A 27,302-nucleotide genomic window follows, 5' to 3' on the forward strand; every position below is an offset into this window, starting at 1 on the left:
ATGTCTCGAGGGCAGGCAGGCTGGTCGGACGAGCCGTGCACGTCGACCGGAGGCCGAGGCGCGCGTCAGTCGGCAGGACCATCGTCGAGGACGACGCCGCCCATTCTCGAGGACCGCACTTCCGGCACCGCGTCGTGCAAAGGTGGATTCAGGTTAGGCGTTTACGGATGGAGGAAGAGATGCTTGTACTCTCTGGTCCTCGCTCTCATGGTCATCGTGATCCTGAACCTGGCGCTCACCTTATGGCTGCTCAAAGTCATGGGATTCAGTTCCGTAAGTTACTCGAAATTTGTAATATTAAATCGCGTTTGAACCAGTTCGTATGATTTTCGGAGAGATTAGATCATTGGTCTCGCAAATTATTGACGTTCAAAAAGCGTTTGTTAATGTCTGAAATGTAACGTGACGTATAATATCCGGACTGATCTCTAGCTCTGGTTCATTTACTTCAATTTACTTTCAATTACTATTATCAGTGATCACATCGAGGTGCAATTGTAAAATTGTTGAAATTATCTGTCACGTAACGAAGCGAAGAAAGAGAAATTACAAAGGCAAGCGTTTATTCGCGTCGGACAGTTCAAGAATGGAAATTCTGTCGTGCGAAATCACGTGTAGAGGGAAAAATTTTCCACGGCGGGGTCTTAAATCCCCGGCGTAGCTCAGGAACAAGGTTCGCCACGTTTACACAGAAATGTCCACGCTCCATCTCCCTGGGCTCTCATCTTTGATAAAAACATGCCGCGGTAATCAGCTGTCCTTACAAAAATTCAAATTCGCACTCCGGCCGTCTCTGCACAAAGAAGAATTAATATTCCCGGCGTTCTTTCGCCCAGGCGAACCCCTGCTTTTTACCCCGGCGTCGAAATTATTTCCGGAATCGCACGCTGCATTTCTTTATGAAGCACCTCTCTCTCTGGTCATTTTCGCCCCTGACTCGCCGGCGTGGCCGTCTGTGCGTGTTATTTCGTCGCGAGATCGTTGACTTTGACATTCGCGAACAGAAACGGCGTGCACCGTTCAGCTGGCAACTCGGTCGTCGATGAAAATCATCGAGGCTGAGACGCTTTCATTCGATAATGATGCTGGATTTCACTCTCGCCGATGCAAATACGCTCTGTCTCGCGTCGCTTGTTGCACTTGCGGTGAGTGCTATTCCAACTGCGAACGCCGATTAGAGAGACCGAGTCGAGTGGAATTGGTACGGTTTGTTCGGACGCCAGAGGGATGGTCCAACGTGATGGAGAGTCTGGCGATTTTAATATCGCCGGATGGTTTTTGAATGGAGTGATATATTGTTGACTCGAGCCGGTTATGGCTGATAAGAAGACGAATCGAATCATCTGTCATGTCGGACGTTTATCAAGCTCCGGTTTAAGCTCTAGTTTAAGCTCCGCGCGGCGGCTTTCGCTTTGTATGTTTCGAGAAAACGAACAGAAAGGTTTTATCCTTTGTAATTTTTCTTCTTTTTCTCTCTTTCCCTCCGTTGGCCATCGGGCAAGTTCTCTACGTCTTGCGAATTGGAATATTATTAATATCTATTTGAGCACGATTCACTGTTGTGTATCAGACAGATTACACATTTATCTTAGCAAAGAAGTAAAATTATTAAATTGTTAATATTAAAAAACAAAATTGTTTGAATATTCTACAACGCGCTTGATAATCAAAATCGATGGAAAATATTAACTTAAAATACACAGCCACGTTGATTTAAATGTTTCAATTAATGCGCGCGTGCCAAACAACGCTTCTGTCGATACCAAACACTAAACGAATGCCTGTCTGGCCATTCGCGTCTCGATCTACTGGAAAGATACGCACGCTACTAAACGCACCACCAACTTTCATTCCCTTTTGCCAAACGCTGTATCGCGTGCTGTATCGCCCACGTCGCATCTCTTGGAACGAAACTCCTTACACACCCGGCGAAACTTCGCCTAAACGTTCCCCTTCCCCCTCCCCTCCCCCGCTGTAACGCACTGTAACGCGCCTCCTAATAAAATCAATTCCCGTCACGTCGTTGGAAATTAGTTTCACGCGAGTTGCGCCGCTGAAACAACACAGTCCCGGCTGCCTGGTTGCAATCTATACAACCGGTTACCAACACAGATAAGACACTCACGCCACGCGAAACGAAGAGGAAGGGAGGCAAGCTGGTTAATATAATTCGCCGTAATTGCCGGAATCGTTGCATCCCGGAAATCGTCGTTTACACTTGCCGCTTCTTTACCTGACCCGGCCTCATTCACCGCTTATAATTAACCCAAACCCCTTGATGGTGGTGGTGTTTCGGCTGAACCGAAAGCCGGGGGGCGGGAGATGCGAAGGGAGACGCTCGTTAACGAAGTTGCCACGCCTGATAACGAACTCGTCGAAACGAGCCCGCGATCGTTAGAAAAAGCGGCCGCGTTCTGCTTCTGTTCCTGTTGTTTCATTATCGTTTATCGCCGAAAATCCTGCCGCACGGGACGCGATATTTAATGGCGTTGAGTAATATCGCGGAGGACGGCGTAACCTTTTCGACTGCCGCGGATTTATCGTGGCCGCGTGCGAGCCGCTGCGAAACCATAGTTCGATAGAGGTTCCGCGTAATTAACGCCCTCCAGCGCCGAATTTATACGATTTGCCAATGGACCAATTTCGATTTTTCGATCGGATCCGAATGAAAATCTCTCCGCGACGCGCGGAGAATCGTCGAACAACGTAATAACGCGAGTTACTCGAGACAAATGCACTCAAATTCATTGAAATTCTTCATTGGAACTCTTTGAACTGTCAATTTTGTTGCGAACGTGTTTTTGTGAACAAATCTGACAACTCTGATTTTTACCTGATTTTTTTCTGTGATTTTAATGTATCGAAGAACCGAATTTTGATATCCGCACTGGTAAGGAGATTTCAAGTTCCTTCGTTAGAAACGAAAATGTTTTTATTTTTACTACCGATGTCGATAAGCCGGCTGCCCGCGGTGCATTCATTTACGGAATATCGCGAAATTCTGTGAAATCAATTCGAGAAGTCGTCGAGGCAAATATACGATGTATACTCAGGAATCCCAGTTTATAGCGCTATCCATCAATGAAGTAATTTTATTCGAGCGTCTCTCGTCTCCGAACCCAAGTGTACGAGAAAACGATCGATGGTTTATTAACTTAATCACCTTGAACAACCGTCAAATGCGAAGCCTGTCTCTGATCGTAGATTTCGTCTCCCGCATCTCAATCAAAAATTACAACCTCTATGGGATTCTTGAAGTTATTAAATATACCTTTGAATATATTGATTTACTTAATTGTTTCGAATAAACGACGGCGAGAAATCCCTCTTTCACATACATATATTTACAGGAAGGAAGAAAAGAAGTAAAAGCAAGCGTCGAGGTAATAGGATCGTGTAAGATCAGACGATATTATGACGAAAGAAAATCAAAGATTGTAGCAGAGAATGTAGTATATGGTATGATACAATGTAGTAACGAATAACAAGCGTCAAATATAATAGGTTGTGTGAAAGAATAAAAAAAGAGAGATTTACCAACGCTTTATATAAAATCTTTTCACAATTACGTCACATTCTCTAGTCGTCCATTTTACGCCAAATCGATGACAAATTCTTCAAGTCAACACGTACTATTAAAACTGTCATTGTGTTTCAATTTCAATTTTTTTAGCGTATAAAATGCATATATTCTTCCATATAAAAATTCAATCCAATAAAAGTACATTGATTTACGTATAGCCGACAGCCAAATCACAAATAGCATCCAAATTTATAATCCATCGAATATAACATGACGATCATGATGAAACATTGACCGAATCTGTAAACACCAGAATAATTCTCACCGCGTCTCATTCGAGAATCATACTACATTACTTTCTTAATCGGATCGATGACATCTCTGTCGAATTTTCGAGAATTATTGAAATCACCACTGTCTCCAATTTCACTTTCTATCCCCACCAATCGCCACGTGTCGGATCCTCGAAGTAGCACGCTCATTAAAAAAAAAAAGATATCCGCTGTCTGGCCACCGCGAACGAACGATTTTTCTTCCCGCAATAACGGCGATACGGGATGTCCGCTTTATTTACGACTCGCGAACAGGAAAAGCGACACGCATTACTCACCCAGCGTCAAGGTGAATCGTTCGGGGAGGAGCGGCACACACACCGGCGGCAAAGAACACGCTTCGAAGAAACAAGGGAACGGAACGCTCTGTCTGTAGCTGTAAGAGGAACGTCGACGATGCAACAGGATGAACGAAAGAGAGATAGATAGCTAGATAGATAGATAGATAGCTAGATAGATAGATAGAGAAAGAGAGAGAGAGTGAGCAGGAGAAACACAGAGGAAATCGGTGCAAGTAGAAGATAGCGGGCTCTCGAGTACACAGCCTCGCGCGCGAGAAACGAAGGAACGAGGGTGGGAAAGAACTAGCGGGGGCTTACATTTCCCACGGGGTATCCCGTGCTTGCTCGCAGACTCCTTACTTACGGATTGATACTCAATTTCCAGCGAGTTTAGCCCCTATCGGGGGGATCGTTGCGCCTGATCGCGGCGGCCCCCCTTTCGATTTCAAATAAATTCGATAATGGTGGATATATAGGCGGCGAAGAGTTACAGGGGCGCGGGACGGTGTAGCGCACTCGGAACTGGGATATAGAAAGGGATTTCTCCATCGTCTTTACCTTAATCGACAGGGTTCAGACGGGAAGAGCGAGCGGCTGCCTCGCCTCGTCTGGCTTGTCGATGGAACCGACCCAACCCTCGATGGACGTACGACGATTTACGAAGAACGTAAGGCATCTTTCCGAGGTTCTCTCGATTCGAACCGTCGTCGACGATCATCGTTCATCAACGGTGTCGAGCGCTTGATTATTGCGGCTCGATGCATGCGATATGTCGTGCTCCTACTGCGCCCAGTCTATGTCCATTAAATTTTGTCCTATCGAATTTTATCGATGTCGGAAGGGTGTAGAGATCGGCACAAATTCGACGATATATATATATATATATAGATTTATAATGAAAATATATAGATCAACTTTTCGACTGACTCGATTTTTTTTTTTTTTTTTTTTTTTTGTTTACCCGGCCGTGGGGTTTAAATTTGAAGAGTTGCTAGAAAACGTGAAAATTTCATTAAAACTTTATTATTAACTGAAACTTTATTACATCAAATATTCGTGTGATTTTTTTTTTAAATTTAAATTTAAATAGAGCGTCGCGAAAGTTGTTAGGAATATCGAAAAATTCGGGGAAGCATAATAACGTCCTCTGTTCCGGACAATATTTTTATGAATAAATAATTTGAAAATAATTAGAAAGCATACCGTTAAAGCGTGTTTCCATGTTTCTTATCTTGCATAATCTGTTAAGCTTGACAGACAGATAACCACCAAATGGTCACGGTAGATTTTTACAATTTCGTAATATCTCTTAGAAATGTTTCCAAATGTGAATCGGAACAAAAATTTAAGAATAAATTAAGAAAAAAAACACGCACACCATTAGAGTTTGCACGTTTTTTTTTTACCTCGCGTTATCTATACGAAACTCAACAAATAGAAAACCACCGACTAGCCACGGTAAATTTTCACAGCTCCTTAACTCTCGCAGAGATGAAAGAAAGGGATCCGCAAAATAGGAAATAGAAATGGACGATAAATTTCTAATATGCAAAGTCGCAATGAAACACTCAACCAGCCAGAGGAAGAACAACGCGGGACGATAAAATGCAAACGGTGTCATCCTTGAAGCGTGAAATGGAACGGGCCTGTGTTCACGAACGCGAGTCCGTTTATAAAAATCGCGTCGTTATCAGCGACAGTGGGAATCGCGGATCGTGCCACGTGCTGGATCTGAAATTTCGCGAGACGTGCGCAGTTGATATCTATGGTTGGAATTCTTTAACCCTGCGATGCTAGCCGTCGTATCCAAGCGAAAAAGCGATGCACTCGCAGAGCCAGGAAATATTTTATATCCTACCCTTCCACCTCTTTTTCCACCAGCCTTATCCACCATTCTTTCCCGTCTATTCATATTTGATGAGCGAACGCGGGACTCGTGGCTGGCGAAAAACCTTTTTACCTGAGCATCGCGAAACCATCTATGCTGCGCCGCTCGATCCCAAGCGTTTGGGATCGTTTCTCTTCTGGAGAATTAAGTCGTTCCTCCCGATTAAGAAGTTGGACAAATAGAACAAACCAGCTTCGATCTTCGTCGAAAGTTCCAAAAATTACGTGACAGCAAACGTTTCAGAGGAAGTTCAGATTGTACAACAGTATGTAAGTTTCGCAGCTTTACACTAACGGGGAATTATTTCGAGTAATATTAATTTACAAAATTCACTCACAAATTATCTGCCGAGTTCGTCCGCGAGTAATTATCGGGTAAAGTTGGCAGGAGTCCGGTGATTCATAGACAAAATTATCGCTTCCCTGTCGATATTACTATCAAAGATGGAACTATCGGCTGGAAAAATCTGTGTATCGCCAAATTTTCGATATCTCGATATCCATCATAAATACCGAAAACGCACGCGCGAAACACTCGGGAATAATCGTTAAATCAGCCGAATTAATTTCCCAAGCGAGACAGCTGGACTTCAGAAGAGGTAAGAGAATCTTAGCTTTTTAACCTCTTGCGCTGAGATAACATGCCACGAGAATCTTTTGTTCCAAAATTGCAATATTTTCTCAGTTTTAAGTATGTTTAAGTCGAGCGAAACAGGCAAAGCAAATAATAAATTTATTACTCCTCAATAATTTCTATCTAGCGATATCGTACACCGACCGGCTGAAAAAGAAAGCGACGAATTGTTGTACACGGTTTTGGTCGCTCGTTATGGTCCGCAGTCAGTTGCTAGCGCAAGTGGCTTAATAATCTTTTTGACAATTCGACGCTTAAAGGATCGAGACGGTTGGCCGTTTTTGCACTCAACCGAGCCGAAACTAATCCACTATCTTTCGTAGCGGCTGCGTTCATTCCGATTCAGTCGTAAAATTTCGTTCACTTGCATCGCGGATGTTCGCGTCGCTCGAGAAACAGAATTTACTGCGCCAACTTCGTCGTAAAGTTGGCCCGGTAAGAAGGAGATTCATAACTAGCAGCGTTTCCAATATCTCCGGCCGGATCGAAAGGTCTTACGAGATCTTCGATTACGAACAATATATAATATAACCCCGAAACGTTATGTCAGCCAGCACCGTATACAGATACTATATTGCCACTAACGGCTTTACGTATACAGGACGGTACCGAAGCAGATGCCTCCCTTCCTCCGTACCTGTATCGTAATATCGCTCACGAAATCGACCTCTATAACCCTCGTATATCCATAGAGAATTCACCTGTATATAATAGTAGCTCCCTCTTATATTGCATCGGGGATACTACGGTCACGTTACATTCGTTTCGTGTGTCAAGGTGAATCCTGTTTCGCGACACACTGACGCTCCCATTTCCGAGTTCTCGTTGCACAGTTTACGTTCGCGGAGTCAGTTGCTTAATGAAATAGTATTTCTTACGGCAAAATTTAATCACTTTTTTGACTTTTAATTTTTGATTTTTGATTAAACCTGTTTGATCAGCGACATAAAGTTTGGATCGAACACTTTTGAATTGAATTGAAAATACGTTCAAGTTACGCGTTGAGTGACTCTCTTGATCGAAGATTTCTTGTAGCTCCTAAGTCAGTTGTGTATTAATTTATCAGAATAGTAGATGTAAAATTTTATTTGCTTTGTACTCTTTTTCCCTACGTAGCAAGTTGTTTGATTCTTAAGCGTTACGTTCAATTTCTATAATTCTTTAATGTAATCATTTATTATTTCATTCAGTTTCTAATGCTGTAAAGGAAAACTTGCTTCTTATTTACCAATTCGGTATAAATTAAGCAGGAATTAAACCTATTAAATTAAAATTGAAAGTTTACTTAAGAATTAATATTGATTGAAAATTCTTTATTAAATAGCTGGCACTGTAGCTTTGTTAATTTTTAACAAAATAGTAACGTAGATTTTGTATTTCACGGTTCTGAATTAAATTCTGGATTGCTCTGTTTTCTATCCTCGTGCTTCCTCGCTTTGTTCCATTTCCTAGCTTTGATCGAAGCTCTTTATTTTGGGATTCCGTTTTTTTGAATTGAGTTTTTCCTTCTTTCTTTTCGTTCCCCAAGAAATTTTTGTAACGCTACCAATCAACAGTTTCAACATAACCTTGCAGTAAAAATATCTGAAATTTCTCGAAGGACTTGCTTTTCGAGAAAGTTTGTTAATTTATTATTCGAAATACATATTGTATCTATCCTCGTTCCTTTCATTCGTTATCAACATAAACGACGAAAAAAAAGGACAATTTTCAAATTATCACTGTTACCCATCGATGCCAAAAATTCACTACCAATATTATAAAAAAAAAAAAAAATAAGTAAATAAATACAAATACTCACTCTTGCAAATTTTCATCCAAAAATCATTTGCACGTTCGTTAAATATTATAAAGTATACAGTTTAAAATATCAGATATAGGTGCGCGAAAGCGTAAATTTTGTACCTTTAACAAAAATGTTATAAGCCAGCATGATAATTTTATTACATAATCAGCGACTCCTATCACGCTGCTTTTCTCCCACATTTTTCCACCCCGTATCCAATTATACGCTGCGTAACCAGGCGACGAATCGATAAAGGGGTTGGGAGGAATGGGGTACGCGCGGAGGGTTAATAGCAAGGGTGTCGATAAAAATTCGAAAACAGTTTCCGCGGGCCAAATAAATGATGAAAATTTGTACGCGTTCGCTCGGAGAAATATGACCGTTGCACATTGGCCCACCGGACAAAATTCTATCCGGAACGTGCAATAAAGTCGGATCCACTTTTACACGAGCCCCTCCCCTCCCGATATCTATTGATTTAATCAACGAAATAATAGCCATTGTATTCGCTGGTAGATCGGTCGGCCGGTGCCGGTGGTTTACAAAAATGTTCACGGCAACGCGCGGAAATTTCATTCGCGTCGCGATGACGAACGAAAGTCAGTCGCGTCGAGTTCTTCGCCGCGTCGACAGTGACCAATCGTCGAAATTTTAAAAAATTCATAAAACAACGAGAATTCGCGTGGGCCGCGGCCGTTCGTTATTGAAAATTTATCGCAATATTCCCGCTTTCCTTTCCGCTATCGTGTACAAATTTCAAATATTCAGATTCGCCACGAATTTCATGCAACTTGGCGAAGCATGGAATTTCCACAGCGAGGACTAACCAGGTCGAAATGTTCACGTTGAAAAATATATTTTTACACACGCGAAAGTTACTTTCCGTTAGGAATGAAATTTTCGTTGTTATCGAAACGTAACAATTACAGTGACTAAGCAATGACTAAGTCACTTTGATAATGAAATTTCAGATAAGACGATTTTCATGATAGAAAGCGCAATTGCACGACATCAATGACTGGTATTTCCTCATATGGCAAAATAAATGTGAAACTCGCGAGAATTTTAATTCGCAACCGAGCACGTATGTACGTAAAATTCAAAATTCAAAATTGACATTCCCATTTTTTTTCTTTTTTTCCTCTCCCCAAATATTTCAACAAAAATTTCACATTTCGCTGATGCCTGGCGAATCTTGCGCAAACCGTGGCCGAACGTTGTCGGACAAACGAGGCTTAACAACGAAGGACAACGAAGGACGATCGATACTGATTCATCGGAAAAGTTGCCCCGCCGGCCAATAAATGCGTGAGAAATGGCCCGGTCACCCTGGTATATACATTACGTATGTATAAGCGGGTGCGTTAGTATTAAAGGATATCTATTACAGCGGGCCAAGGTAGCAAGTGCAGTATACCGGGCACGGCGCTATGAATTTTGAACGTATAGCGGGCGGTGTAGTTGTTGGCCGGTGAAACAACCGGGCCGAAACAACAGACGAACGAGTTTATCGTTCCCGTGGATTTCAACCGACGGAGTTTTACGCACAAGTTTTTCTTCCATTTTACGACGATCACCTTTCGTACCACAGACCATTTCATCCGGGCTTTTTCGGCGATCCGAACGATTTCCATGCCCGGAGCCGCGATCTGTGTTTTCCTTGCAAACACCTCTTTAAAGGGTGAAAGAAAATTATCGAGGAAAATTGGCTCGTGCACTAGACTTTCAGAAAGAGTGTTTAGATTGGACCTGTCAGTTGAATCGAGGTCGTTCGACGACTCGCGACGAGTAAAAAACTTATATTTTCACTCGCCGCAAGCAAGGGAGCAAAAATTGCCGATTATTATGTTTATTATCGCGAGGAAATTGCTAGAGGTTAATTAAGATTCACGTCGCCTGATAATCCCAGCGAAATTTAAATCTCAGAAAGTTAAGTAGAGCATGCTCGCATTAGTGAAGTACTTTAAATTAAGCGTGCTAATAGTTAAAAATTCCCCCGGAACTGAAACGAACTCTGTGTCAACATAGAGGTGGAAATAGAGAGTGCGAGTCAGTTAGATAACACGGTAATGCAATTAGAAAATCGGATGAAATTTTTAAAACGAAAACGAAAAAAAAAAAAAAAAAGGGAGGAATAATTCCGAGCTCCGATATTGTTAAGAAAGATTCTGCATGAAATCCAGAAAGCTTTCACAGTGCGTGAAAAACAATTTGCACCCCCTGTTATCGAACGTGCGCTCCAGAACATCCACTGGAAAAAAGAGAATGATGCGCCTCTGTCTGGCACGCTGTGCAGAGAGAGAGTAACCTATTAGCATCGTGTATTAAAAGCGTCGACACGGCGGTGTCGTGAAACGCATCAAGCGGAGGAATTTATCGGCTTGCTTCGAAATAAAGTAATTACCGGCGGTGGTAGCGTACCCGCTCGCGATCAAAGGCTGCGGGACGCGAGAGCGAGAAGTCGGGTTATTAAAAATTATAAACAACACAGTTCCCCGGGATAAAGCCGTTTCGAAACCCCGTAGCCCGGTCGATGCGTGTGGCGTTTATTCGCCAGCTTTCCCACGCTTTTCGCCGCTTTTTCCCCCCTTGTATTCGCGTCGCCTCGTTTACCACTCGTTCAAAGCCAGCCGTACTCCTCTTTCCTTCCATTTTCCCATCTCTCACTCTCTCTCTCTCTCTCTCTTTCCCCCCTTTTTTATGTTTTTCGTTATTTTTCGTTCCTCTTCGTTTTTTCCCGCGTTGGCTCATTTTTAATCCCCGTGCCCACGCGCGCAAAGCAGAACAAAAAAGGAGACGCAGAGAGAAAAGAGATACAGGTGGCAAGGGGAGAGGGAGGAGGTGAAAAGAGGACGCCGTACGCACAGAAAGACAGAGAGACAGGGAGGGGTAACCCGGTCGCCGAAAGGTATCTCTCTGTGTCTTTCGTCGCGTTGGATAGAGTAGTATCCCCTTCGAGGCAGAGATTAATTAGAGAGCGAAGAATACAATAAATGATTATATCGAGGAAGAAGAAAGTGGGCAAGGCCGGTGACGGAAACCGAAGAGGCCGGAGACGAAGAGGAGAACGAGACACCTGGAAAAGGCTCTCTCGGAGTATTATAAAGGAGGATGCCAGGGCCGAGACTGTACCGGCATTAATGATGCCCTTAGGGCGTCCCGTCTCCTAGCATCTTCTTTGTAAATTATATAAAGAATTGTTCCCGTCAGTGTAAAAGAAAGAAGAAAAAAAAAAGAAAAAGAAACAGAAGGAGAGAGTATATACGTAATACGTAAAATATACGTAAAAATACGTAATAATAATATATCGATACGCGTGCGTGGTACATGTGCCAGATATTATACGTGACGTGGTACGAAAAGGATCCGTCTATACGTAGATATACGTATGCACGTGTGTACGTATTGTTACATAAATAGGAACGGAAAACGTTGAGCCACCGGTATGCTGCACGGTATCGGTTACCACCCTCCTCGTTATCTTAAGAAAATGATCTCCAAGAGCCGCTCATTATACAGCAGGGCCATTTCTCCGGGCTATCTTTCGCGTTTTATTGTTCGAGCCGCGCGCACACGTTCACCGGGCGTGCATTGCGTGCACAAAAGGGGTTGAAACGAGGGACTGGATAGAACCCTTGGAGTCGATGCTCGCCCGAGTTTCACCCGGTAATTAGCGATTAGTTTATCAAGAAATTAACAATTTATTCGTTAGATGCCGGTTGCAATGATAATTGCAACGCGACGCCACCCATTGAAAAGCTGCCTATTATTATTCTTTGATTCCGTGGACCGATGGTCCCCTTTCTCTTGCTGGCACGTGAAAGCCGTCTTCTCATCGATTATCCTGTTTGCAAAGCTTTTCACTTAACGAGCGATATAATGGTGCATAATCATCGAGGAATGAATAGGATATATAATTGAAGGTAACTTGTGATGGATTTATAATATAATAAAGGGGGATTGTTAAATTGTTACGAAGGCAGGAGAGTGGGTTTTGAGGGGAAGATGGCGTGTCCTAGTTTCCCACATGACCCAGTGAAGGAGCAGAAGGGGCAGCAAGCGTGCCGTGAAAGAAATTTGTACGTAATTGGAACGAATCATTCTCTAAACATGTAGTTATTCGTAGAATTGTTCAAGAATTGGCACCTGCGAAAAGTCACCAGTTTCGTTTGCTGTTCAGTTCTCAATCGTAACGACATGCGTGTGCTATAAGATTGTCCACAAAGTTTACAGCGAAATTTAAAACGTTGGAATCTCTTATCTCACGATTTTGTTTCAGTCATTGTGATTGTCAGATCTAAATTATCGATTTGTACTTGTTGATCTTCAATTTTAAAATAATTGAAGTTTAAATTTCCAATTCACATTCCACGGGAGCACAATTTTTCTTCCTTTTAAATCAAAACGAGTCGAAAATAAATGACTAATATATCAGATGAATCAAACTTGAAACATGAAAAACTAATATATCAAGTGAATCGTATTTCAATCACGATACAATTTATTTATCGAAAAAAATCTATGTTCGAGAGCTCATCTTCCACCGCACATATTCCAATATGTATCGATTGTCAAACAATAATTATTATCAATCGTTAGAAATTTCTCAGTCTTCTCTTATAATTCATGATTCCTCTACTATCTCCACTAAAAAATAATTATTTAGGCTAAAAGAACACATATATATTTCAGTGTAAATTGACCATCGAATACCGCTAAAAATCTCTTTTCTATTCTTATTTTTATAATTACTTTTATCCTTGCTTTTATAATCTTCTCTCGCAATATATTATAAAATTCACCGTTTCAATTAGAGACAATTATTGTCAAACAACAATTATTATCAATCGTTAGAAATTTCTCAGTCTTCTCTTATAATTCATGATTCCTCTACTATCTCCACTCAGAAACAATTATTCAGGCTAAAAGAACACATATATATTTCAGTGTAAATCGACCATCGAATACCGCTAAAAATCTCTTTTCTATTCTTATTTTTATAATTACTTTTATCCTTGCTTTTATAATCTTCTCTCGCAATATATTATAAAATTCATCGTTCCAATTAGAGACAATTATTCAGAGTAAATGTACCATTTTTCAAAACTCCATCACCCGGATGGTCCACCCGAATCTCTCGCGTTTAACGGTGTTTCATCTCTCTCCATCCAGGCGGCTTCAGCTGCTGTCGACGGTCCGTTCTTCTTCTCATCTCGCTGGCAACTGAAAACGAAACGAAAACGAAATGAAACGAACTAATCCCAGGTCGACGATGTATCAACGCCGGCAGCGAACCGTATTGCCGCCGTTTCAACTACGAAATCATACCGGACGTTGGTAAATCCTGGCCGGATAGCGACACCGTCCGCCATCAGTACACCCCGCGATTTAATCCTCGCGCCGTGCGCGACGTAAAATAACACGAAATTGCAATGTCGCCGTGGCGGTGTAACTGCGGGTGGTTGGTCCGCGCTCGATCCACGACGGCGAGGAGCGAGGCGGTTTCGCCACGTAGAGGGTGTTGACAGGACTACCAGTCGGATTACTCGCGGCAAAAGTTAGGCGACTCCTGTCCAGCTCGGGATAATTACGTGAGGTGCATTAACGTGAGGTGTACATAACCCTCTGCATGTGTATAATTACTGGCGCGGTTTACGCGCGCGTACGAACACGTGTACAGAGCGTTTCAGGAAGATCAGCCGTCGAACCTCGCTAACGTTGAAAAGAAACTTAATAAACGCAGGTTTCGAATGTCATTAGTTTCGGACGCGTCGAACGTACACGTTCGTGTCACGTGAAATATTATGAAATTTCGTTTGCTCGTGTGTGTATATATTATACATGAGTTTCCGCGCTGTAGAATTTATATCGTGCGTTTTGCTTTCTTTGCAACCAGAGGATGTCTGCCACGTAATTAATTATTGTTATTATAAAGCTCGAAACACAGTTGAAAATGTGTATACAGACGTTACTGAGGTACTTTTGGCACAAGCATACAGAGTGAATCAAAAATGACTCGTTTATTTCATGCTAGAGTATCGTACGAATAATCTTGTAATAAATAATATAATAAAATAATCGATTTAGAGGTTCAAAGAGCACATGTTACAATACATTAAATAAGTAAAGTACACGTTGGTGAATGAATATTTGTAATATCCATATGAATATATAATGTGTATGAATTTATAATGTTCACATTTGTAATATTTACACGTAATGCAATTCGTTATAATGCTCCTCGTTCAATATTGAATTTTCAAGATTTTGGTAATTTTAAGCATCCGGTGAGAGGTTGAAACTGAATATACTGTAAATATATATTTACAGAGTAGATTTTCGGCAATATTTCAGATTTTCAGCAGTATTTTCTGAAATATCGAAACGATTTTCGAACGAAAGGTTAACTCTATAATCGATCGCATTGGAATCCGCGTGTCGAGAATTAAAAATCTTTTAAAATGTCACACGCTCTTGATGTCATTTGGTACCATCTCTCTGAAATGTCCTGTATATGTACATGTTGTCAAGGGAACCGTGGAGGAAAGCGATTCTCCGTCAGCCCTCGAGGGGGTTGCGTGCGCTCAAACGCGTTCGCTTTGCACCCCGTTTTAACGTTTCGTCTCCCGACTAATCTCGATGTTACGGTGCATTTCGAGTGAACGGTCATGGAATTCAGACGAGAACGCAGCAGGCTTATTTTATCGCCTGTCCGAACAAAGTGTCCGGAAGATTCGGCCAGATTTCTACGTATGCATATATATATATACGGCCGAAGGTCACGAGCTGGCGAGAAGAATCGCAGGCTCTTACTACGGAAAATTAATTTCGATTTGATCCGGATGGAATCGATCGACGTTTTTCGAAAGTGGAAACGTGGAACCTTGCGACGGAGGAACTTGGAAGAGATTCACACCACGGCTACTTTTTATTATTTCTTTGTCGCACGACGATAAAAATCTATCTACTGTAAACATGTGTTTCATAAATTACGAATGTGATTCTTCTCCGCGATGATATTTTAAGGGGAGGTATTAAAATACGGAATACGTATTATAATGTTAACTAGAAAATATTGGAAAAGTACACGGCTGTGACCTCTAGCGTACCTGTACGTTCGCGTGACGTTGACGAAGAGGTTTTTTGAGAGCAGAGAAATAAAAAAGAAAGGGAGATAATCAAAGAGCATACGTCAGCTGGAATATGATGAAAGTGTTGTAATTACGCCGTATATTAGGATGTTCGGGCGACCCTTCGAAAGATTTATAGCAGTAAAAATTAAAACCCAATCGATAAATTGAAAATTGCTTCCAAGTAATAGAAGCTTGATTAAAGTTTCGCCGAAAATACCTGCTGCTGTCCGTACGTTTGATACTTGCGCGAAGCATCAAAAATGATCTCTCCTTGAATGTAAAATATTCAGCGCAACTTTGATTTTCGCTCGCGAGAAAAGGGGGAAGCGGTGGGAAACGCTCGTTACCTCGTTGCCGCGTTGCCCATTTAACGGGGATCAATTTCTACTAACAATATTTTTCTTGCCGCAGTACCGCGTATCGGTAATAAAATATCACATGGTCGATTCGCGCGAAACACTCTGTAAATGCAGGGATCCGCGAAGAACAAACATGTCGGTGAAAAAAAAAAAGAATAAATAATAAAAAAAATAGAATATAGCGGCGAAAAACGTTAATATTAGTTAAAAAATCCCCGGGTAAATTGATCGATGAGAATATAACGAACAACGGGGTAAATTGGCGAGGCCGTGAAAACGGTGTTCGAAAGCCTGTAAATAACGCGCTTTGTATTAATTTATGGACGGCAAGCAGCCGTGCCGTGAGAGAGACAAAGAGAGAGAGAGAGGGAGAGAGGGCGGCGGTCCGAGGGCGTCGTTACGATGATATACGCGTGCAAGGGGTGTTATTTGGATTTCATTACGTCCCGCTCGGGATACTCCTCGTGAGCACTCGCCTCGTCCGATGTGGGAGCTCCTAAGAATTTCAAATAGCCAGCCAGGGGGGAAATATTGGGTCAGCTATCGTCGCGCGCGCGATCTCTCAAATGATCTTTCGTTCGTGAATCGCTGAACAGGCTTGTAAATATAGGCAGGGAGAGACACTGCGAATCCACCTCTGTCACTATCGCCTCTGTGTGTGTTTCTGTCGATGAATTTGGCTGAAAAGTTGTGTCGCCCCTTGATTTAGCTGTTTCCGATACGTTGGTTTAATTTCTATTACATTTCAACTATATTTCATGGCTGAAAGTCCTACGTTTATTATATTACCTGTGATCGTTAACAATTGCCAAACTAAAAGTTGAAACGTGTGATTAGCCAATAACCGTCAGTTATTGTACAGTGAAATGTGAAACTTTTTAATCCATATATGCTGAAATATTAGTAATATACAGAGTTTGTGCTTTCACTACGGGCAAAATTGCTAATATTTATTGCTAATAAAAATATAAAGATATTCGCTTTAAACAAATGTAAAAAATAATTGATGACAGTTATAATAAAAGAAACAGTAGTTTCTTGGCCGTCGCATCTGAAACGTGTTAAGAATATTCGTTTCAACTGATTGGGTGCTTTTAACCGAAAGCACGACACGCGAAATTACAAAAAGTGGGAATTGTATAATAACTGGTAGCGCGGATACCATTCGAGGAAAGAGCGAAAACGACAATCGCGATCGAGTCGATTTGATTTGATTTCATGCCGAAATGGAATCGTGCTAATTTCATCCCCACACTCTCGGTCGCGCGTACAATGGACGAAAGTTGCGAACCAGGCTGATCGCGTGTCGGTAGATTAATTTTCATAACTGTGATCATTGGATGAGTTTTGGACCACAATTCGAGCCACAACCCGGCCGAGATATTATTTATTATCTGGGTCGATTAATTGGACAGAAGTCGTTCGACGTATTTTCGTATGAGAAGAGCAGTAATTATACTGTCGAAGAGTGACGTCGAAAAATTCGTGTCATTTTATTTTTCACGTTTTATATCGGATTGGGTTGGAAAGTTCGTGGAATTTTTTAACAGTTTTTTACCTACTTTGCTTATAGATAAATTCATATCCCATTACAGTCGGTATTTATTAGAGACTTGGAGAAAAGTGTTCTGTAATATACTTTTGCGAAATAGTGCCCGACAAACTTTTCTTTCAGTTGAACGACAAATACGTTAATTAAGGAGAGAACTCTGGCACTGGCAATAGAAAGAGAGTTGTTCTCCAAACAAGAAAGGGAGAAAGACTTTATCATTTCAGTGGTAAAAAGTTCATCCATGTTTTATTCATATTCTGATCTTTTCAATAACAATAATTTACTGGTTATATTGATTCTGATATTTATACACAACAATTTCAAGTTTTTCTGAAAATTTTGCTACAAATTCGCTATGCTATAAATGTAAAGTATGTTGTATGTTTTTAAGCCAATATCTGGCATAAAGTTACGCGGGGGTAAATAATTTGCAAACTCGTAAACTATTCTTCGAGCCAGCAGTCGCAGCTCGATGGAAAACTCCAATAATCTGATTCGGAGTTCAAGTTCGAACGCTGCGTTCTAAATAATCGGCATTCTAAATAAAGTATTTCGGAAAATTGAATTTAAACGACTCCGTTCTGAATAACGCAGGCAGAAACGTAATTCGTAATGCATGCTTCCACAGATAGTACAGATATCGAGGTCTCGCAGTTTGGAGCGCGACCCGGATATCCGTTTTACTACCGCGAGCAGCCCACTTTCCATTCAAAAATCGAATCTTCGTATTATCTAGACATTTCACTCGCCTAAAAATGTTACTTTCGAATTTCTGCCTCTCAGAAACTCATTTCGCGCTCAAACTGTCTCTTGAAATATTCTCCGACGAAGGAAAACTCGCGAACTCGCTTCTGACATCAATCTATCTACAATCATCATCGTCTATATCAATGCAATAAATTGTAAATCATAAATGATAAATTCACCGTTAATAAAGGAAAAGATGAAATTTCTGATACGACGACCGAAAGATACGCTGCAAAACGGAGAAAAGGAAGGACACTTCGAAGTCGATCAAAAATTCGCGGCGTTTCGCGGGGAGAACGGCAAGGGGAGAAAGTTCAACGACGCCTGGCCGTCCCTTAACTTTTCCAGCCATCCAGCGGATTCGGTCGGTTCGCTTACCGAGCGTACGACGATTCTAAAAGGCAGGCCATCGCTATGACCCTCTCGACGCCATTGGGGTTTACGGTTACGGTTAAGTACAGAGCAAAGAGATCGTATCGTTTTCCGAACGATTTGGCTAATCGAGTGGCGCGGCGATGGGGGAGAGGGCACCGCGGCTACGCGCATCCGGCAGAACATCCATTCGCTGCCGACTTCCGGCTACGGGAATTTAAACGAGGCTCGAGGCTTAGAGAGGAACCGCCAAGAACCCGGAACACGCGGTCCATTTTCTTCCCATAACGGCCGCGATCCCTTTTAATTTGTCACGTTGTCGAGGGTTAATTGCTAATTTCAAATCGTAGGGGATGCACCGACAGTGACGTTTATCAATTAATTAATAGAATTAATCATTTTCCACCGTGTCTGATTCGAATGTCTCTTTCAATTGTTTCTCCCTCGTTCTCCATTTTGTTCATTTTTAATTTTCTCGCGCGCGCGAATCTGAAACGATAGAAAGAGGAAGAGGATAGAGATGAAAGAGTCAGCTTGTGGAGATCGTTCTCTCTCTCTCTTTTTTTCTTTTTTTTTTTTTTTTTTTCTTTATGNTTTTTTTTCTTTCCAAGGAGCGAAGAAGCGAAGAATTAATTATTGGTACGGGTGAAGGTTGTTTCTGCTTTCGCGGTCGGGGGAAATTCGTTTTATGGGCGAAAGAAGGAAAAAAGAGTTAACGGGCACCGACCGCTAGAAATTAGCTGCGAAAATTAACGCCGAGTTCCTCCGGCTGGCCGGAGGTGAAGGGGTGAAAATTTTTTGAGGAAGGGGGGCCAAGAATTACCTGAGAGGTGGAACGCGCTCGTAGAAAGTAACGATCGCTCGAAATTAACCTTAAAACCAACGTTCGGCCCTGCTATTTTCAGAAAGCCACGCTGGATTTTAATATCGTTCGCTGGCCAAACGAATTCGAACGTAAATTACTTTTCCCTCTCCTTTTTTTTTTTTTTTTTTTTTAATCCAAGGGCTGGAATCGCGACAGATGATAAATATCGAGAGAAACAAGAGAAATATGTCTTTCTTATTCATCAGAAATCGAATGTAACAAAGTAATGTAATAAAGGAAGAAAAATTAATCCAACTTTTGGTGTTGAAAGTATCCATTTTGTTGGATACTTTCACTTGTTACTAATTCGAAAGTTCATTTTCATATCACTTGCGCTCAATTATTACGGAATTGTTTGCACGATTTTGTTATACTTTCTCCAACCACAATTAACATTGTCGGCTTTTTACCCAGCCGAACTCGCCGGATATCGATGAAATTCTAATCGACAACCGGGTAATTCGATCGCTCGTGTACCGTGAAACGCATTTTGCAGCCAGAAAATCCCAAAGCCGCGATTGTTCGGTCGAGACTTGGGAGCAGTCCGAGGTCGAGTTTACTGGCGTTTACCCAACTAGTAGCCGCATTTCGTAGTGATCGGTCGCTATAATAAGTGGAAACTGCGGAACAGGGCAGCGTGTGGCGATTGCTTCCAATCGAGTGGCTAATCATCGGAAACCAATGTAGAGACGACCGTCTATATACGTTTACTGTATAAGCTACGATATAAAACGACGAGAAAAGCAAGGGCGAGGAGGAGGAGAGAAGCGGATGCACATTTTTCGTGACTGGTGTTTCAAATTCGAGTGCAATCTCTCTCTCTCTCTCTCTCTTCTGTTCGTCCATTCTCCCGAGAAGACGATAACCCCAGCCGCTCAAGTTTCGACGTTCAAAACGCAATTACCGCGAACGTACCTCTCGACGATCGACGTGAAAAACGAATCGTCGATCACGAGCGACGGATTCCTCGACGAAACACGCGTCGGAGAAAAAGCGACGTGACAAAAGAGTTTGCGGCGCAATTAATGTAACGGGAAATTGAATTTCCTTTTCGCGTGAAAATGGCGAATAGAGACAGGCTAGAGGATAGGAAGGAGGGGATTCGGTCGCGAGATGAAGCGTATCGCGGAAGAATATCCGAAGTTTATGAGACGAATACGAGGCAGGATATACAAGCGATGTGTCTGCTTTATAGCACGTTCCTCGGTTCGTCGTCTGGCAGTTTCTTCTCTTAAGCCAGCGAACGAGCGGGCTCCGATGTTCCCGCTGAATGTTCCGCTCGATACACTCGACGATACACAAGCCGCCGCGATATCATCCTCCCCGATTCGCGGCTGGTGTTTCGCTGGTGCTCGGAATAAAATTCTGTCCGCGCCCACTGTTCCAATATTATGCGGCAGATATTTCAAACGAACCGGTGGCTTCCACAATGGGTTAGGCGAGGAGGATCGTGGATAGGAGCCGGGGCCTCGTCGTCGAATTTATTATTCAACCGTCTGATGAAACGGCAATAATGTCGGCCCGGTGGTATTTAATTTTCGTGGCTGTTGAATCATGGCGTGGGACTACATCGAAATATATATATATATATATATATCGTTATGGACCCATAAAAATGTGGGACAAGGGGGAGAGAAAGAAAGGCGAGAGATGACAGAGAAGGAGGAACGAAGGAAGGGATGAGGGACGAGAAGAAAGGAAACGGAAGCGCAGTTAGAATCGGGTGAGGCGAACGAATTTTAAACGTAAGAGGCCTACGGCTTCTATATTCCTCCGTGACGATCGTGAACGGTCGACCTAGAATGGGCCGCGCGACAGAGAGGCTCGTTTATTTCCTGACAGTCATTTCCTCTTCTTTCAGGAGGGGATCGGCTCCCTGAAGGTGGTGCCCGGAGGGATCGAGCTCAGAGGTCAGGCCGCTGTGCTGGATGCCCTGGTGGCCTCCAGCCTCAGATCCAGACGAGGAAAGAATCTGGTGCTCGAGTCGTGGAGCAACTTCACGGCGTCCGCCAGGTCGCACGATGGCCGATTGCTCGCCCGATTCACCGTCGGTAAGGACACGTGGCAAACTTCTAGTTATGGCCGTTGAACAGATTTCGTTCAACGTTCCGTTCGTTCCGAACATTCGCGTAGATTTGTAGATTTTTCGTTCGATTTCATTCTCGATATCTCTGGATATTTTCAATTCGTCAACGGGGGCCGGATTCGTTTTCCCGATCACCGATTCGAACGAGTGCTTTTTAGTTGTAAATCAAACGAGATATCGAGTTAATGTTTCGATCCGCCGGCGCAACGAACTTTGGGTAACGATGTTCGATTTTCATTGTGTTTCAACGTAATCGAGCGTTGTTGGTGGATCGAGAGAGGTCGGCCGGAGAGAAAACGAGTCAATTTAAAATTGTGGTCGGAGTTAATTTGAATCGCGGAATGTTTGAAAACGGAAGTGTAATTCGCTGTCGGTATTTAATCGAAATGTTAAAAGTGCAGATCGCGAAATTAAAGGTATTCCCCTCCCGCTCCCGCACCGCGGAAGTTTAAAATCGTTAAAAAATAGAGGAGCTTGGAAAATAAAAAGAAGAAAAAGGAAAAAAGAATAAAAGAAAGGAATTACATCTGTTTCCGAAGGATTTGCAGGATCGCGCGGTAATTGTCTCCGAAATCCTGCGCTCCGTTTCAAGATGAACGAACGTTTCCTTCCATTGTATTTCGTTCTCCCTTCCGCAAAGTATTTTCTTTTTTTTTTTCTTTCTTTCTTTTTAATGCCACCGGATATTTTTGTCTTGCGTCCTCCCGGAGAAACAAAGGGAGGATCGGATATCGATAACGTAGAACGGGGTGTGTCGGGAGTGAGATGTGCGTTGGTTAATGGACACCGGCGTTCCAGTCACACCGATTTTTACAGCTATGAAACTAAATCGCATGACAATCGTCGCGTCGAAGGCGCACCGTGTCGCGCGCTGTATTTAAAATCGGTATTTCAAACCGGTGTCGCCGGCGTATAACAATCGTCGGTTTATCAAGGATCGCTTAATACTCTCCGAGGGAGTGCAACCGGCGAGATACGTTTTTTAACCTAACTCTGCGCGACTCGATTACGCATTCCCTTCTCTAAATATTTAAATATTTAAATAAACACGTCGCCTGCTTGTATTTATAGCAGCGGATTAATAACCTCTCGTTCTTCGTTGCACGGCTGCGATTTAAACTCCGCGCGTTGATTCAGAGCACGTACGTATTAATACGTAAACGTAGGTTTCGTCTCGAATTACCAACAGTTCACCGCGGCAACCTTAAACTCCATTATCTCCTCGAACGTTCAGGAAAAACGCGATTCCCGATCCCGATTTCGATTTTTAACGAGCTCGTTGTGCTACTACTCCCACTCATTCGCACTTTTGCCTCCCGTTTTACTTCCATTGTGAAACGGCAAATGGCAGATGACTGTCTTTTGTCCACTTTACAGGCGAGGATCGCGTGGACTGCGTGTCGAGAGGCTTCCGGATAACCGACCAACGAGGTGGAATTCTCTTCTCGGCGGATAAGGAACAGGTGGTGGTGGGAGCGGAGATGTTAAGGGTAACTGGCGATGGGGGTGCTGTTTTCCAGGGCAGCGTTCAAACGCCTCTGGTTAGAGGGGAATCTGGCCGTGGTCTCAGGTAATCATAAAACGGGATAAGTAAATGTACATCTCGCTTCTTTAACACGGCTGTTTCATGAAATATTTACAAACTTTTTATTTTCCCCCTTCGTTTATTCTGTTTGCTTAATTTAATTTTTGTCAAAATGAAATTTTCATGCGTTCAGGTAGTAAAACGGTCAGGATTTTTCAGGAGAAAATAGCGGATAAGAAAATAGTCGTATTGCTGCCTTGTGTAGCGACCTCTACTTTGAAGTATTTAGATCAACGATATCTATGTTCATTAAATCGTTTCGTCGAGATGTGTATTTAATATAAACAATAGAATATTTAAAAACTGCTAGTAATTTTATTATCACCATGGAAATGTTTACAGACACTTATTATATATTGTAACCATAGTAGAAATTCTTCATTCGCGTTATTTAACTTTCATTAATCTTCGTTAAATTATTAGTAATCATATATTTTGTTATATTGATAATATTTTTTTATATAAACTACTACAATTAATTACGAAGTTATTATTTATTTGTAGTATTGTGATATAAACATAAATTATCATAATCACTACACTTGTATTTATAGTAACGTCATCTCTTGAAATGAGAGTTGAACAATTTGATATATACATATATACAGAATCAATATATTATGAAAATACGTGACGTTCTGTTTTAAACGTTCCAAATTGCCAATTCAACGAAATCGCGATCTAGGTCATAAAGCCATCGCGGTACTTTTTTGACAGCAACTATTTTTATTGGAAATTTCATCCTCGAGACCCGCAAAGGAAAACGTGAAACGTAATAATTTACAACGAGAATTGAGATGAATTTTGTCAATATCGACCGAATTAATTATAATTGGAATATTAAAATAAATGGCCACGATCGATTTCTCGCGAATAGTCGCTGCCTTTGTCCCATATTTATTTCGAGGACATCTAAAAAGTGGTGCTGCGACCCAGTTGAACGAAAACTCGGCGTAACATTTTCGGCCGGCTTTCTCCATCTGTCCGATAATCATTCTGGATACTCGAACCTGGATACAAATAGCGTTTCGATATTCCAATCAACTTTCCTTGTAGCCCCACTGACCGGCTATAAATAATGGAACTGAATCGCAGCGCGACGGACACTCACGTGGGATTAAACTTCGTAGTAACACGTTAAATATATGGCGTCGGTCAAGCGGGAGGGCACCGATTCTGTCTGAAATCGTTTAATTGATGGGGAGATTCGTCGACAAAAGCATCGGTACTCTATTCTCGTTGAGAATCGTATCGTATCCGCGTGCAATTCGATCAAACTTGTTGCTGTCGTTCAGCCGAAACCGGTAATAATTATATCCACGAAGGCAGAACGATTGTCTCGATCGTTCGTTTACTTTGCATCCGTCGAAATTTTCGTTCGTTCGTGTAAAAAGCAAATTAAACCGTTTGATGCAATTCTTTGTAATTCTCGAAAGCTACCGTTGAAAGAAATCAGATTAAGGTGCCGGTCGAATTTCACCTCGAGATACATCTCGTATTATTATCAAGAGCGGTAACGCTCAGACAAACCCAATAAAGCGTTCGTATTATCACGCGATATTAAATGAAAAATTGAGACGTTGCTATCCGCGTTTTATCGGCTGTACACTTAATTAATGTTATTACGCGAGGATGTTATTAAAACAAGATCAGGGGGATTACTATTACTTGGATAAGAAAAGGAAAATTCAAAGGGGAAAAGATATTGTGTAAGAGGGCCTCGATCTTCTTACTAGGACAACGTCTTCAACAATGCGGCTCGGAAACTACAGAGATGTGTGTTTCAAAGAAACTTTCCTACATTCTTCCCTTTCATACATTCGAGACGCGGAGTATCCGTTCCAAAACCGTGTTCTTTTCTATTCCATCCGTTTGGAGTCACCGAATGGCGCTTAATCAGCATGATGACGTCCTCGAAATAGCCACATCGATTTCTCGATTCGTCGAGCCAGTTGACGAGCCGAAACCGTCCGTCAGTTAGACGATGTTTCGTCGTAAATGCTGATAGCAGAGGAAGATGGAGCATTATGAAGAACGAGGGAATCGCGATGATTCGAAGCGGATTGTGCGGTGGTGCGTTGTACCGCGGTTTATTGATAGTGTCGGGCAATTTACAGACGGATTTACGATTACAATAAAACTTTGCTCGCGCGGAAAATTATATTCATAGGATTGGATTTATGCCAGATATGAAATACCGAGGACTCGAACGAGCGGGACGCCTCGGCTGCAAGCAATAGGTCGTCGAGAGACCTATTGCAAGAGGGTGCAAGGGAGGGGGCGGTATTGGAAGAAAGGCACAACGGAAGATACTGCTTTACCACTTCTTAGAAAGGAGGGATCGATTATTGCGAGTCTGACGTTGCAGTCGACCAGCTGCCATATTATTTCGCCGCGCGATTTCTTCGCCCCCCCGCGAGGAACTCTCTGTTACTTTTCTCTGTATTATAATTCCCTTCCCTCGTGTTTAATTGTCCGGAATATCGATTTGCCAAAATGAAACCGTCAGTCGCGGTGAATTCGTTCAAAACAAAACGTTACATTTCAATTAATGAAATTTTCGTGTAAAACGAGCATCATCCTTTTCATTCAGGACTTGTCAGAATGTGTTCTGTTAATTTTGGAATTCTACAGTTCTTGGAACTGTTGCTCAAATTTTCAATTTATACCCCGAACTTTCGTTGCACTTCCGAATAATTTAAGTTCAATGTTCGTTATGCTAAGTTATCAATTAACGTAATTACGAAATATCGACTGGAATTTTACACAAGTGAATATCGTCTGCCGACAGGCTGGAGTCAGCGACCAGGTCCCTGAAGATCAGCGCTCCCCAACGAGTGGTAATCGAATCCTGGGCGAACGAGATCTCGGCATCGTGCCTGACAGACCTGAAGCTTCAAAGCGTGCACGGCGCAATCAAATTGGACGCGAAGACTCTCTTCATGAAAGGCTTGAAGACAGCCAGTCCTAGTCAAGGCCACTCGTCGAGAGAACAGCAGCAGCAACAGCAACAGCAGCAGCAGCAGCAGCAGCAGCAGCATTCCTCCAGAACGTCGTCTCACCAGAGTCAGAGAGACACGACCATCTATCAGTTATGTGCCTGTGCTAACGGGAAACTGTTTCTGGCCAGGTCCGAAGGAACCTGTCAAGCGGACAAATCGATTTGCTAATACTAAGACGATCGAGCCAGATCGCGGATCGATCGTTCGAATGAATCCTCGTGTAGAAGGATCCTCGGAACGATGAAGACATCAACATGGTTTTACATCGGGTTGAAGCGCGGCATAAACAGATCGACGAGGCTAAGCTGAACTGCGGCAGACTATGGCGATGGAAATTTCTGTCGCGTGGAAGTAGAAACGAGGTTGAGCGACGTATGCTAGTCGAAGTCCCGGAGATCGCCCGAGGCCTTTCGCTTTTCGCAGGTGTTCCCGTTCTAAAGCGACGCGTGGACGCTGGTTCCCACCGCGTTGTCTCGTCGTCGTGAACGACGAGAAAGGTGGGGGAAAAAAGATGGACGCTATTAGAGAACCGCGTTTCGTTGGTAATTCCAGGGAATAGAATCCCTCCGATCAGGTGGATCGACAAACGACGAAGCTACTACAAAGTGAATGTATATCTTGTATATTAACGAAAGTGATTATCGGTAGTCAGCGGCTGGTAATCGAAATCGTCATCTCGTCTGTCCCCTCCCCCCTGCCCTGTCGTTAGATCGAGTCGTTTCCCTTGCTCCGATTCTCTCCTGTTGGTTTCTTTGCGCAAAAAGAATCGTTCGCGTGGCCAGTCGATAGGCAACGATTTGCAGTTCCTTTGAGCCTGAACGAACGAAACTTCAGAAAGAAGAGGATGAGAGAGAGAGAGAGAGAGAGAGAGAGAAAATGTATTTGAGAAAGAGAGAGATGTACCTTGCCGTGTTAAAACTATAGTTTCTAGCGTGCAAAAGATCTGTGTGTGTTTTCGCTCGGTTCCGGATTAGAGTGACGCGTCGCGATTAGAGGAACCTTTATTTTGGAGCGTGTTTTGCGGTTAAAGGGAGACGCAAGTGTAGTTCACTGTAAAAGGATCCGGTTGTGTGATCCAGCTTGCACGCTGTACATCGGCCATGTCCATCTATTTATGTATGTGGCAATAAAGTCGTTATTGTTACTATTATTACTAAA

General features: G+C 42.5%; 1 protein-coding gene across 1 annotated transcript; it reads left to right on the top strand.

Moving 5' to 3' along the window:
- Positions 1–27,302, top strand: LOC122532456 (zeta-sarcoglycan). The gene is made up of 4 exons (XM_043661235.1): positions 1–273; positions 21,333–21,522; positions 22,935–23,127; positions 25,934–27,302. Exons 1-4 carry the CDS (start codon positions 1–3, stop codon positions 26,310–26,312), a joined length of 1,035 nt encoding a protein of 344 aa, XP_043517170.1. The 3' UTR covers positions 26,313–27,302.

This window comes from Frieseomelitta varia, unplaced genomic scaffold (genome assembly GCF_011392965.1).
Source record: "Frieseomelitta varia isolate USP_RPSP 00005682 unplaced genomic scaffold, Fvar_1.2 scaffold_455, whole genome shotgun sequence".
Taxonomy (NCBI): Eukaryota; Metazoa; Arthropoda; class Insecta; order Hymenoptera; family Apidae; genus Frieseomelitta; species Frieseomelitta varia.

What these genes read in the sequence shown, in the direction of transcription:
- LOC122532456 (XM_043661235.1), top strand. Translation starts at nt 1, where the DNA reads ATGTCTCGAGGGCAGGCAGGCTGGTCGGACGAGCCGTGCACGTCGACC. An exon ending in AAGTCATGGGATTCAGTTCC is followed by an intron (nt 274 to 21,332) that starts GTAAGTTACTCG and finishes CTCTTCTTTCAG; the next exon opens with GAGGGGATCGGCTCCCTGAA. An exon ending in GCTCGCCCGATTCACCGTCG is followed by an intron (nt 21,523 to 22,934) that starts GTAAGGACACGT and finishes TCCACTTTACAG; the next exon opens with GCGAGGATCGCGTGGACTGC.